We start from the raw sequence: 15,191 nt of genomic DNA on the forward strand, positions 1-15,191 counted from the left end.
AGGGGCTACCTGGCTGAAGCTCTAACTGCAGTCAGGGCAATGGGAAGGTTTCTCTCACCTGTGTGGATTCTGACCCCCAAGCTCTTCCTGCACTCAGAGCACCTGTATGGCTTCTTCCCCATGTGGATCCTTTTGTGTGAAGTGAGCAACAATTTCCAGCCAAAGCTCTTCCTGCCCTTGGAGCACCAGTACAGCTTCTCTCCTGGCAAAGCCCCCTTGCACACAGTGAGCTCCTCAAGGCTTTCCCACACAGGCTGCAGTGATTGGGGTCAGGGCCATAGTTAGGGGACAGCGAGGAAAGCACCCACTAGGGGCACAGGTGAGGAGGGCCCCCCAAAAGCAGCTAAAAAATATGTCAGTAATATGTCTATAAATAAAAATTTCGATGATCCCCTGATAAGAAAAAGTTTTAAATAGAGGGTATTTATATGTTACCCGGGGGCCCTGCAACACAGCCGCTCGGAACAGAAAAGGGATTGGGGTGTGGAGGGGGGTGTCGCCCAGAAGAGAAGCGGCTCTGGCCCAGCAGAAGCCCCCCCTCCCCTCCCTCTCGGCAGCCTGACCAAGAGGGCAAGTTGAGGTTGAGGGCAGTGCGCAACGTGAGGGAAGGCAAGAGGCTGCATGCGTCCCTCTCTCTGTGTGTGAGTGGGTATCCAAGTGGAGGGATGGTGGAGGGAGCCAGCCCAGCACCAGGCTTCAGAGGTTCCTTTCGTTAGTGGAATGAGAGGGTTGCTGCCTCTGCCGCTGCTGCCGCCATCACAACACATGAAGGCAGCAAAGGCAGCAGCTGGCAATTTATTGTATATAGGCTCTACCACTCGAGCTGTGGGGGTTCGGATTGGTGAACACCGATCATGTATTAATAATGCTAATTTGGAGGCACCTCTGGTAGAACATTTTGTTTCTCATAATCATTCAGATACGGATCTATTATTTACAGTTTTATGGGTGAATCAGAAGGCAATTAGCATCAGAAAAGATTATGAGCGACAGATACGGCAGCAAGAAACACGGTTTCTTTTCATGTTTCAAACCATTTATCCAGGGGGTCTCAACTCTGAGTTATACTTCAGTTCTTTCAAATTTCATTTCACTGGTCAACAACAATTTTGTTGTCTGTGTTTTTTCAGTTGATTTAGGACGAATCTGATGCGCTGAATCCAAAAATCACATTAGTTTTGCTCAATCAGGTCAAGTTTTTGAGCTATGGCCACATGTCTTTTTTTACGTTTTTGTTCACATGTACGCTTGTGTGGAGCATTTTAGAAGAAGTTGGTGGGGGTAAAATGCCATGTCGAATAATTGTTTTGATTGCAAATGATTGTTTTAATGACAAGAAGTATTCAGGTCCGATAGTTCTGGGTGATTATGTCGAAAAGGGATCAGTTTGAAGTCATAAAACCTTGAAATCTTTCATAAATTGGTGCGGCAAAGCATAAAGTTGGGGGATCAAAACTAAGTTAATGGGGCAGCCGCCCCATGAAGTATCCTGATCTTCAATCAGCACGTCGTCCTGTAGCTCATTGTGATGAAATTCCAGTGCCTATCTTCGGAGAACTTCCTGACATTAGTGACGAAGACGCCTCCAGTGTTGAAGGGCATGAAGAAGAAGAAGTGGTTATTGAAGATGATGCTCCACATCCATTTTCCCAAAAGGAGCTGAATTATCTAGTTCGCGACTTCAGCTTGTCAAAAGACTCTGCCGAACTGTTGGCATCCAGATTGAAGGAAAAAAACCTCCTCTCTGACAGTGCTCGCATCAGCTTCTTCCGCAACAGGCATCAAGAGTACCTCCGTTTTTTCTCGGAAGAGGAGGATTTGGTGTACTGTGCGGATATTGCACAGCTTCTGCTCAAGTTTGGAGTGCCACAGTACGAACCCAAAGATTGGAGACTGTTCATTGACAGCAGCAAGCGATCACTGAAATATGTTCTGCTACACAATGGCAACCAGTTTGCCTCTATACCCCTGGCTCACTCGAATACACTGAAGGAGAACTATGAAGCAGTGAAGTATGTGCTGGAGAAAATTGGTTATGATCAGCATAAGTGGTTTATTTGTGTTGACCTGAAGATGGTGAACTTTTTGTTGGGACAACAGTCTGGCTTCACCAAGTACCCATGTTTTCTGTGCATGTGGGATAGTAGGGACCGTGCTCAGCATTACACATCCTGTGCGGGAGGAATTGGTGCCTTGCAAAGAAAGGAGCGTCATCAATGACCCTCTGGTGGACAGAGACAGAATACTCTTCCCACCGCTGCACATCAAGCTCGGCTTAATCAAGCAGTTCACCAAGGCTCTGAACAAGGATGGTGACTGCTTCACTTACTTGTGCCAGGCTTTTCCAGGATTGACCATGGAGAAGTTGAAAGCTGACATCTTTGACGGTCCTCAGATCCATCAGCTCATCCGAGATCCAGAGTTTGGAAACTCAATGAACCAAGTGGAACTGGAAGCGTGGAAGGCATTTGTTCTGGTAGTGATGAACTTTCTTGGCAACAATAAGGCCAGAAACTACGCAGAACTTGTCAACAACATGCCGACTGCTTTCAGAAACCTGGGCTGCAACATGAACGTCAAGATGCACTACCTATTTTCATATATGGACCGGTTTCCTGAGAACCTGGGTTCAATGAGTGACGAGCAGGGGGAGAGACTCCATCAGGACATGAAAGAGATGGAGACCAGGTATCAGGGTCGCTGGGACGCAGTCATGATGGCTGACTACTGTTGGACTCTGAAGAGAGACCTCCCTGCCGCTGAGCATTCATGGAGTTCCAAGAAACGGAAGTTCAAGCCCTGAAGTTTGAAAAATGGTGAAGCAACATGCAATTTACGTGAACTTACCTTCATCAATGCCCACCATTGTTTACAGTAAACCTGACCTGATGGAGAAAAACGGATGCCATTTCCTGATTCAGCAGTGCAAAAATACCCTAAATCAGTTGTAGAAATCTAGACAACATTCAAAAAGTATTTTGTCTGTAACTTTACACTGCTCCTTTAATCCCAGACTCCTTGTATTTGTATTGTTACTTTGCACTCTACCTTTAAACTCAACCTCCTTGTTATTAGCACCACCTGGAGTTGGCTTTATATGTTTTTCAAAAAATATTGTTAGTAGCAGTGACTACATTATTACATGTGCACTGTTCCATAGCATTCGGTATTTTCATTTACATACATTCCTTCGAAATAAGATGGGGTATGTACTCTTTTTCATTACTGTTTGTATTCTAGTTTATAATTTTTGTAAAGTGGTATGTCATGCAGCTCATCGTCTGCAAAACTTTATTTTCAGTTTATGAAGCAATTCTATATCCTCCCACCACGCTGACAAGAATTCCACAAAACAGTAGTCAATATCCGGAATCACTGTTCAGTGTTGGACATCATATCTGCTGAATACACAAAGCTTCACAGCTTGTCTTTCATCCTACAAAGTCTGGTTCCTCACTTCATTGAAAGATTTCCAGAGACTTTGAGACTAAAGATTTCATTTTGTACTTGTTATGGTTTGAAGGAATGCTGTAAAGATTGTCCATTGCGTATATACATGGTCATCGTGCAGCCTAGACATTGCTGACGTGAGCTTAGGGGTGACAGAGGCCACAGTGCTGAAAAGTCCAAATAAATGGGCAGTCGCAGATAATGAATCTGACTTTCCTCCAACTTCCAAACCAAAACGGGAGGAAAAAAGCTTTCAGGTTTGAAAGTGGCATGCTAGTCTGGTTTGCTAAACCAAAACTAAGCCAAAATTTAGCTTAGTAAGTGTGAGGCAAAATACAGGGCAGTAAAACAAGGAACAGGGTGGTGAATCCAGGGCAGGGAGGGGGGTTGGTGGGCAGTTGGTTTTCTTTTTCCACCTGGTACTGAAGTGACTTCAAAACAATCCATTCCAATCTCCTGCAGCCTCACAGGACGGGCCCCCTGGAATTTGTCACACATGCATGCACACACCCAGATACTCATGAATCTGTCAGTCTGTCTGTGCTTGGCTACCCAGAGTTTGAATGCAGGACTTTTCACATTCACACACCCTTTCAAACAAAGGTGCTTGGAGAGGATCCCTAATTTGGCAGAGAGAGAGCGGGGAGAGAGAGATCTGAAATTCTGGACAAAACTATCAATGCAGGACATGGCATTTTTGTATTAGGCAAAGCAGGACTTTATAGGTGATAACCAGCACATAGTGTCCAGAAACAGACAATTAGGCAGACGGAGCTGTTCTAATAAGGGAGTCCTATTCTGCCTATAGCCAGGCCTGGTCAGCAGTGTGTCTGCAGCTCTTTCAGCCAGTTGAACTTTCTGAGCTCTTTTCAAAGGCAGCCCCATGTAGAGTGTGTTAAACTAACTCCTACGCAATGTGGTGCCAGACTGCTTTCTTTTTTTGTAATTATCTGTTTGTTTTAAATTCTGTAGCTTAAATTCTCTTGATGCTTGTTTTTTTTTGAGAAGGGCCTCTTACAGACACAAAGCAATGATTTTCAGGGCAGCTCCATAACAATGATTGTGCCCTCACACTGCCCCTTTTTGTGTGGGGATTTGGATCCAGAAACGGAGCAGACAGGGAAAGGTTAAGCAGAATCCCACCTACCCCCCGTGCCATCCTTAGGTGTGCTCAGTCTTCGCCTGCTTCATGACTCCAGCTTCCATGAGAAGGCAGGATAGAGCTGCAGATAACAGGAAGTGGTCCTTCAACCAGCCAGGACATCTCACCATCACAGACAGATCCAGTCTCCTGCTGGGGAGTCAAGAGTGGCCCTGGGATGGCAGAGAGAGGAGGGGAAGGGGCCAGGGACAGAAGGGAAGGCAGGGCTCCAGATGCTCCCTTGGACCCCTTCCTTGACACCAAGGGGAGCTCCTCTTCTGGGGCTGAAAGCATTGGCGTGGAGGTTTCATTTTTATCATGATTGCAAGGGAAGAAGGGAAGGTGACCCCCCCCCCCAACACAAAGAACTGAATGAAAAAAGCCCTGTTCTGAGCGATTAGCTGCTGGAAAGCATAATGTGGGGTTTAGCTGTGATGCTCACCTGCCTCCCTGGAGGAGTCTTTTCTTGGGGTCAGGGAGCTGGGGAGCAACATGAAGTTCCCAGGTTACATTTCCTTCTGGTCAGCTATTCCAGCTCTTGTCTCCTCCCCATTTCTTTATGGAGGGGCAAAGGCTATGCACTTTGTATAGATGCAACTATAACCAACAACTGGCGTCTTCTGGGTGCACTGAGCTCCCCCCCCTTCCGCCTTCTCTCCTCCAGATATAATACAGATTCCCTCAGCATCGTGCCCCACCTTCCAGAAGGCAAATATATATGGTTGTTTATTTAGGACATATTTATCAGCAGTGATAAATATGACATTAATTGGTTACTGAACAACAGCTTCTATGCTGTCAACATGAACTTTGTCTGAGGTTTCAGACATATCCATTTCGTTCAAGAAAGATGCAGAAAATACTATTCCTTTTTGATTCTGGGCACTTGACTTCTCCCATCCTGCTACCATCATGGCAGACATTTGGGGGTGAGATCCAGGGCCCCCTCAGCAGCAGCAGCAGCAACAACAGATGGAGCCCCCACAAACATTTGTCACATTTTGAAGGGTTTTTTTATTAAAAACAAACAAAAGGCTTTTCCTTAGGCTCTCATAGCCCTGAAATTAGCTCTTGAAAAAGAGAGGGTTGCCAAATAGCATGGCCCCCAAGAATGAAAACAAACACTTCCAAATTCTTTTTTGCACCCCCAGAGACAGGGGTCAGCAACCTTTTAAAGTCAAGGGCCAGATCACTGTCCTCAAACCTCGCCGCGGGACGGAGTATGCGTGCGCATTCTTTCATTACTACACGATCCAAAGATTAAACAAAAAAAAATAAAGTTCTGAAGGTCCCAGTTCTGCACCGCAGCATATCTGTTCCGTTCTGAGAGACCCTCCCAGGGTTCTGGGGTGTATGAAGCCTTGATTCCCTGTTTTTAACTCCGCTACCGAATGCAGCGAGCGGTTCCTTCTGCAAGACGCGTGTTCTCCGCTCTCCTGTATTGGAGGGGGAGACGCTTTCGGAAGCAGTTAAAAACAGGTAAACAAGGCTTCATACACCCCAGAACCCTGGGAGGGTGTCTCAGAACGGAACCACTCGCTGCGGCGGCAGGAGCAGTGAGCCAGTTGAGGGCCGGAGAGGGGCTGCCTTAAATGGCGGCTGTCGAGCAACCATGCTGGCACAAACAAAGCCCAGGCCCTTTCCTCTCGGCTCTAGGAGGAGGGAGGGAGGAGGAAAGAACTCTGCAACCAATCAGAGGGAAACAATGCTGCTGGCACCAATCAACGGCTAGCCCCCTTCCTCCGCAGGGCGGGGAGAAGCCAGAAGGGAGGGAGGAGGCGCCGCCGTCAGGAAGAGAAAAAGAGAGAGAAGAATGGTGCAGCCCAAACTATATGAATCAGAACCATGATGCGATTTCTAGACCTTCCGTGGGCCGGATCCAGAACCCATTCGGGCCGGAACCAGCCCGTGGCCCTTAGGTTGCTGACCCCTGTCCAGAGACTTCACAGCCATCTTCACTTCCTAGGAACTCTGGGAACTGTAGTTCTGGGAGGAACCTCTCAGAAGTTTCTGAGCCTCCTCAGCCAACTACAATTGGACATTCTGAGACTACAATTCCCAGAAAAGCTGGACCAAGGCCTTTAGCCACAGCCCTGACCAAATAACGGAGCTCTCTCTTCTCTTCTCTTCTCTCCCTCTCCACCTCCTGTCAGCATCGCCCTTGAGCCAGTGCACCAACTGGACTCATGTACCTCAACCCCGACTGGGCTAGGCGAGCTGGGTAGCACTGCCAGAGACCTCCTTTCTCAGGAACAGGTCACAGTGCTGTGGACTCACAGCTTAGAGCTGAGAGCACCGGATTCACTGTCTCAATAATACAGTCGTTGCACAGCAGAGTTTTGCAGAGTCTTGCAGAGTATAAACCACTCGGAGAGCAGCTCTGTAGAATATCTTCCTTTTATTCTGTAACTACAACTATGATACAAAACTATATACAGAGCTGAATATTCAAAGCATAAATCAATGCTACACTGAGAGTCTGCAGCTGCTCTTAGCAGCAACCTTATCTCTAGGATCTCTAACACACTCTCTCTCTCCGATACACTGACTGACTGACTGACTGACTGACTGACTGACTGACTGACTCTCTCTCACTCACACAAAGATGTGGTGCTGGGCAGAATAAGTAGATAGCAGGACACGCCTCCTTCTCTCTGGAGAGTCAGCAGAGACCATCAGGAGATAATCAGGAGATTCTTGGGTATGGGAGGGGTGAAATCTCCTCATCCTCCCCCATTTCATCCGACCATTTCAAGAATCTTCTACATAACTGCAATTTGCACATACACTCCAAAAGTTGTTCTCTGCTTACAACCTTGGTTTACATATTTGCAGGTATTTCTCTCCCCCTTATCTAAGACACTTTATCACATCATTAAACAGTTACTACAACCACTCTGTGTCCATTAGGAAAGAGTTAAAACACAAATCTCAACCTGTAGTTTACACAAAATACACATTGTGAACACACAAATGAATAAGCAGCTTCTAGAAAAATCTTCACACACATTTCTTCCTCTCAAATGCAAATTGACATTTCTAATTAGGCAGATTTGAACAAACCATTTTCAGTATTCAAACACACGCTTTCCTTCAAATATCAGGTAAGGAAATAAATGCAGCGTTTTGTGCTATTACTCTTAGCACACTTCATGCCTGGTTTAAAAACCCCACCAGAGTTGCTCGTGACCGCAGCCTTTGCAAACTCTTCAGCAAACCTTTTCGGTGGTACACCCTTGGTTGTTCTCTCGGATCTGCGCAAAACTCTCTGATCCTCTTGTTCTGGTGCTTCCTCCTCTTTGGGAGAATGGAGAGCTAAAGTATATGAAGCTGCTAAGTCTGAATCAGCGTCAGACTCACCTGAGGCTTTTGGGCTCTGATAATCTGTGCCATCATCTGGAACTACATTGGCATCAGAATTATCACCAACAACAACACTTGCCTCCCTCTTAACTGTCTTTGCCCCTTTTGCACCATCATCACAAATGGGATGGCACTGAAAAACGCCAACTCTGTCCCATTGTGGATTGTCGTCAATACTCCTGGTCAGCCTTATTGTTTTTGTGTCTGTGATCAGGACACGATAAGACCCTTTCTCATACCCCAGGAAAACACCATGTTCTCCACGCTTGCTCAGTTTGTCACCCTGCGAGGTGTGCACCCAAACCTCCGAACCAAAAATTTTAAAATGCTTTACACATGGCTTCCTTCCCTGAAGCATCTCATACGGGGTGCAATTTACAGCAGACTGGTACCTCCTGTTATACACGTGACAGAAAAACGAAAGAGCTTCGGCCCAATAGGGATTGGGCAGCCCCGAATCATGTAACAGTGTTCTGATTCCTTGCTGCAGGGTCTGGTTTACTCTCTCACATAAACCATTCTGCCAGGGTGATCTGGGCGTGGCTGTCCTATGCTCAATGCCCTGTTCAGAAAGAAAACTCTCCAACTCCTCTGAACAAAACTCTCCACCCCTGTCTGTGAAAAGACAACGTACATTCTCATTATGTACATTCCTGAGCCATTTACAAAACTGGCGAAACTTAGTAAAGGCTTCAGACTTTTTCTGCAGCATATAGACCCAAACATATTTCGAATAGGAGTCTATCAGAACCATGAAAAACCTTGAATTGCCTCTAGAGAGCGCTAGAGGCCCCACTAAGTCTGCATGAATGACTTCATATGGTTTCTTGGCCTCTCTCCCAGACTCTGTACCTTTGGGAGCTTGCCCTGCCTTACTCTCAGCACAAGAAACACATTTCATGTGGTAGGGACATTCTTTCAACTTCATACCCTGAACCATATCAGGCATTTTTGCCACAGCCTGGAAATTCAAATGACCATAAACACAGTGGTAATAATGAATACATCGGTCATGCATCTTCTCATTCTTATTAACAGACAAATTGCAACACTCTTTCACAGTTGCTTCTGCAGTGCCTGTACCTGAAACAAAAGGCAATTGGTACAAACCATTTACACATTTTGCATATAGAATGAGCTTGCCATCTCTAAGAATTTCACAGCGAGATTTAGCAAACACCACCTTAAACCCTTGACGATCAAGCTGGGAAACACTCAACAAATTGTCCTGAATATCAGGTGCATACAGGACATTCTTAATTGTTGCATTCAGGCTCTTTAAGAACACAGTTCCCTTAGCCAAACTTGTGAGAACAGTCCCATCTGCTTGATGAATTGTTTTCTCTTGCTTCTCAAGCTGAACAAAGAGATCCTTATCTTTGGCCACGTGGTTTGAACAGCCAGAGTCGATCACGAAGAAACTCTGCCCACGTTGATTGGAGCAGCGAGAGATCAAAGCCTTTGAAGTAGCAGGTGCTTGGGGATTTCTTCCTCCTCCCCCTCTGCCTCTGAAGTTTCCCTTCTTCTTTGAAGATTTCTTGCACTGGAAACTCAAATGGCCTTGTGCTCCACACGAAAAGCACCGCTTCAATTTCAAAGCTTTAACAGCAGCAGTTTCACTTTCACTTTCCCCTGCTGAAGACTCAGGCACATTTTCAAGCACAATTTTAACAGCACCATTGTCCCGGCTTTCTCTAACAGCCTGTCTGCGATCCCACTCATTCAAGAGCACGCTAGACACATAATCTTCTGTTAGCCGGTCTGAAGGCATTGTAGAAATCTGGGCAGCTACTCCATCATAAGACTCATCTAGGCTATTGATCATCAACATTGCGAACACAGCCTCTGAAATGGCCAGGTCTCGCTGAACAAGGTCCTGTCTGAGACGCTTTAACTGAGATAGATGGTTAGGCAAATCACCACCTTTCTCCAACTGCAGCCTGCACAGCTTCTTGAAGAAAATCACACTGGAAGCAGCATTTTGCCTCAAATGCATATCTATCAACTTATGCCAAACAGCTCGTGCAGTCTCTTGACCCTCTAAGTTTACCAGCAAGTGGTCTGAAACACTCAAAACAATTGTCCCTCGGGCTCTCATATCTGCAGCATGCCACTCAGCCCAATCATCATCATCTTTATCTGGAGGGTCATCTTCTATCGTGTGAAATAGCTTTTCCCTCTGTAAAAGCGCTTTCATCTTTACTTGCCAAACTGCGTAGGTTTCAGGCGTGAGGAGAGAAAAGGACAGAGCCATCTGGCCAGTATGTGCACAGGCCATGTCTGCTATTACTTAGAGCAAGACACTTCCCTCGTGCAACACAGATAAAGCCTTGACTCCTTCAGCCACTCTCTCTCCCACTCAGAAGGCAATTAACAGGCAAACAGGGATGCTATCTTCTTTCTTTGGCAGTCAGCAACATACCTCCATAAATCAAGCAGCAGCAACAGCAACAGCGGCAGCTTGAACACTCTGCTCCAAAACAGCTCTGCTTCTGGGCACCGCAAATCAGTCCAGCATGCAGCCTCCGTTCCACTGTCCGGCAATCAGCAACAGAAACCTCTGGCGACTGGGACGACTGGAATGACTGGAACAACGTCAGGTCAGACGACTGGAACAACGACTGGGCCCATAACCGATGTCAGCATCGCCCTTGAGCCAGTGCACCAACTGGACTCATGTACCTCAACCCCGACTGGGCTAGGCGAGCTGGGTAGCACTGCCAGAGACCTCCTTTCTCACAGGAACAGGTCACAGTGCTGTGGACTCACAGCTTAGAGCTGAGAGCACCGGATTCACTGTCTCAATAATACAGTCGTTGGGCAGCAGAGTTTTGCAGAGTCTTGCAGAGTATAAACCACTCGGAGAGCAGCTCTGTAGAATATCTTCCTTTTATTCTGTAACTACAACTATGATACAAAACTATATACAGAGCTGAATATTCTAAGCATAAATCAATGCTACACTGAGAGTCTGCAGATGCTCTTAGCAGCAACCTTATCTCTAGGATCTCTAACACACTCTCTCTCTCCGATACACTGACTGACTGACACTCACTCACACAAAGATGTGGTGCTGGGCAGAATAAGTAGATAGCAGGACACGCCTCCTTCTCTCTGGAGAGTCAGCAGAGACCATCAGGAGATAATCAGGAGATTCTTGGGTATGGGAGGGGTGAAATCTCCTCACCTCCCACATTCACAACAAATCAGTCTCCCACTCCTCAGTCCCTTTCACTAACCTCCCCTAGCCCTAATTCTTCCACATTCCTTTAAAACATTTCTGTGAACTGAGGAACACAAAAAACACCCTCACTGGTCACCTTCCACAGGTCAAAAGCCAATGCAGAAAATATTTAATAAAAACAGCTCTAAACAGGTACACAAGAGCACAGAAAAAAGGAGATGAGTTTCAAAAGCAATACCAAATGAACATTTAACACAGGGACCTTTCATTCAGCTGGAAAATGCTATCAGGAAAAAGGTCTTCAATGGGTTATGCAAAGTTCAAGTAATGAGCGCCTGGAATACTGATCTACAAGACAAGGGCAGCCCATCATTTTGGCAGTGAAAGGCAGACCTGAAAACTAAACAGATTCAACACACACCTTGAGCATTCCAGATTCACACTCCCTCCCTGTTTATCTAGCAAAAAGTTGCCACTTATTTTGTATATTTAGTATATATGACCTTCATTACTTTTATACATACATATGTGTATACAAATTTAAGTACAAACACTAAAACATCATTCCATGCATTTACATCTGATTTCCCCCTTTATGAGTTTCTTGGTGTAAGTAGTGAACCCTGAGTGGAAAACTCCATACATTTATATGTATAGTGTGAATTTGCTAATGAATATTAAGGTCTCCACTCCCTCTGAAGTCCTTTCCACATTCAATACGCCTGTAGTTTTCATTGTGTGTGAGTTAGCTGATGTCTTCTAAGGTGTCCACTTTGACTGAAGCTCTTAACACACTCCATACATTTAAATGGTTTCTCTCCTGTGTGAGTTCGTTGATGTATTCTAAGGTTTTCATATTGACTGAAGCACTTTCCACATTCAATACATTTAAATGGTTTCTCCCCCGTGTGAATTTGTTCATGTACTTTAAGTGCTCCGTTACGACTGAAGCTCTTTCCACACTGCATACATTTAAATGGTTTCTCTCCCGTGTGAGTTCGTTGATGTATTCTAAGTGTTTCACTACGACTGAAGCTATTTCCACATTCAATACATTTAAATGGTTTCTCCCCAGTGTGAGTTTTTTGATGTATTCTAAGGATTTCATATTGACTGAAGCACTTTCCACATTCAATACATTTAAATGGTTTCTCCCCCGTGTGAATTTGTTCATGTACTTTAAGTGCTCCGTTACGACTGAAGCTCTTTCCACACTGCATACATTTAAATGGTTTCTCTCCTGTGTGAGTTCGTTGGTGTATTCTAAGTGTTCCACTACGACTGAAGCTATTTCCACATTCAATACATTTAAATGGTTTCTCCCCAGTGTGAGTTTTTTGATGTATTCTAAGGATTTCATATCGACTGAAGCACTTTCCACATTCAATACATTTAAATGGTTTCTCCCCCGTGTGAATTTGTTCATGTACTTTAAGTGCTCCGTTATGACTGAAGCTCTTTCCACACTGCATACATTTAAATGGTTTCTCTCCCGTGTGAGTTCGTTGATGTATTCTAAGTGTTTCGCTACGACTGAAGCTATTTCCACATTCAATACATTTAAATGGTTTCTCCCCAGTGTGAGTTTTTTGATGTATTCTAAGGATTTCATATCGACTGAAGCACTTTCCACATTCAATACATTTAAATGGTTTCTCCCCAGTGTGAGTTCGTTGGTGTACTTTAAGTGCTCCGTTACGACTGAAGCTCTTTCCACACTGCATACATTTAAATGGTTTCTCCCCCGTGTGAATTTGTTCATGTAGTTTAAGTGCTCCGTTATGACTGAAGCTCTTTCCACACTGCATACATTTAAATGGTTTTTCTCCCGTGTGAGTTCGTTGGTGTATTCTAAGTGTTCCACTTTGACTGAAGCTCTTTCCACATTCAATACATTTAAATGGTTTCTCCCCCGTGTGAGTTCGTTGGTGTCCTTTAAGTGCTCCGTTACGATTGAAGCTCTTTCCACACTGCATACATTTAAATGGTTTCTCCCCCGTGTGAATTTGTTGATGTAGTTTAAGTGCTCCGTTATGACTGAAGCTCTTTCCACACTGCATACATTTAAATGGTTTTTCTCCTGTGTGAGTTCGTTGATGTATTCTAAGGTGTCCATTTTGAATGAAGCTCTTTCCACATTCAATACATTTAAATGGTTTCTCTCCTATATGACTTCGCTGATGACTTTTAAGTGTGCCACTTCGACTGAAGCTCTTTCCACAGTCCACACATTTAAATGGTTTCTCCCCCGTGTGAGTTCGTTGATGTATTCTAAATGCTCCACTTTCACTGAAGCTCTTTCCACATTCAATACATTTAAATGGTTTCTCCCCCGTGTGAGTTCGTTGATGTCTTCTAAGATTTTCACTTCTACTGAAGCACTTTCCACATTCAATACATTTAAAAGGTTTCTTCCCCATGTGAGTTCGTTGGTGTATTCTAAGTTTTCCACTTCGACTGAAGCTCTTTCCACATTCCGTACATTCAAATAGTTTCTCTCCTTTGTGAGTTTGTTGTTGTATCCTCAATTTCTTTGTTCTTTCGCATAAATTCACAGGTGGCTCCATAGAATTCTGACTTTCATCTTCCTCACCTGTTTGGGAGTCTGGGAGGAAAGAGAATCCTGTTAGACTTTCAAGAAAGACAAAAAGGGAACTGAACACATGTCAATCCCTATCTGTACCTTCTCTCATTTTTAACACCTTCATTCTCCACTATCCTCTCTAGGTTCCAATTTTATGAAAGCTGATGAGATAGTGGCAAGAGCAACACATGATCACTCCATTCACACTTAATAAAGCACCATCGTTTTATAATACAGATCTATGGTGGAATTGGCTTATTAGACACGTCTATTTTTTTCTTTCTGAAGTGAAGAAATGATCTCAGGCTCAAGTAACAGTATTTCCCTTGTGAAATAAGTAAAACTTAAGTGCTACATGTAACTGTAAAAATATTGCAATATATTGGAACCTAAGAAGAGCCTGCTGGATCAGGCAAAGGCCCACCCAGTCCAGCATCCTCTTCTCACAGAGGCCAACCAGATGCCTGTGGGAAACCAGCAATCAGGATTGGAGCACAAGAGTCTTCTCTGCCTTCCTGTGCTTTCCAGAAACTAGTATTAAGAAGCATTATTGCCTAGACCACAAGGGCATAGAAGAGACGTCAGTCTTATCCTTTTTTTCAAGCTATCCAAGTTGCTGGCCATCACTGTCTCCTGTAGGATAGATTCCATAAATGAACTACGCTTCTGTTTATTCATCTTTTGCAGCCCTTAAAGGCTGATAAATGTATTATTGCCTAAGCTTCTGTGGGCTGCAGTCTGACAAAGTGGACTCTTGACCAGGAAAGCTGGTGCCACTATAAACTTCTGAGTCTCTTTGTTGGCTTTGTGTACTTATTTTCAAATTTGCACCAAGGTTATACCAGTGTCTCCATGGAAGCTTAGGAACGGACAAAATTACAGGGTGTCAGCTCCGTGAATCTCAAGCCTCTCGTGCCTCCGCTGACAGAGCCTGAGAACGCAAGAGATGTGATTCAGTTGGAATGTGATGCAGGGGAGGAGCAGCCAAGCTGCAGCAGGAGGAAAGAAGAAAGAGCAGGAAGAGGGGGTGACGGGGGGTGGGGGCACAGACTGTTATCTCCAGTTTGAGCTCTGACACAGAGCCCCCGAAATAGCCTGTCCAAAAAATCATAGGCTCGTGAGAATGTGCGAGAAGAGGGGAAAAGAAAGCGAAAGTGGGGGCTTCTTTGCTGGAGGACTCAGCAACTGCAAGCTGGGATGAACAGGCTGAAGACTGAGCTCCACAGTGATTTGTGAGTTTGAGCAATAAACCTGAGATAATTACTACTGGAGTTGTCTCGCGTCTGTGCGGGAGAACCAAGGGGCGCTAAAATTATTATCCCACTCACTCACTCACTCACTCACTCTCACAAACAACCCCAGTCTGTAAGATTGGCAAGTTTACACAATTGGCTTATAATACCAGACACTCTTGGACTTTATATGCCCAATCCTAAGTGTAGAGCCTCCAGCCACAGGAATCGTGTATC

At 44.9% G+C, this 15,191-nt stretch overlaps 1 protein-coding gene across 1 annotated transcript in view; it reads right to left on the bottom strand.

Annotated features, from left to right (window-relative positions):
• LOC114592390 (uncharacterized) overlaps nt 1-15,191 on the bottom strand; it is a 39,924-nt gene that overhangs the window by 15,694 nt on the left and 9,039 nt on the right. Inside the window, exon 4 of the mRNA XM_077923022.1 lies at nt 11,874-13,743. Coding sequence (XP_077779148.1) covers nt 11,874-13,743 — 1,870 coding nt within the window. The remainder of the gene's footprint in view (nt 1-11,873; nt 13,744-15,191) is intronic.

Source organism: Podarcis muralis, chromosome 2 (assembly GCF_964188315.1).
Source record: "Podarcis muralis chromosome 2, rPodMur119.hap1.1, whole genome shotgun sequence".
In the NCBI taxonomy this organism is placed as follows: domain Eukaryota; kingdom Metazoa; phylum Chordata; class Lepidosauria; order Squamata; family Lacertidae; genus Podarcis; species Podarcis muralis.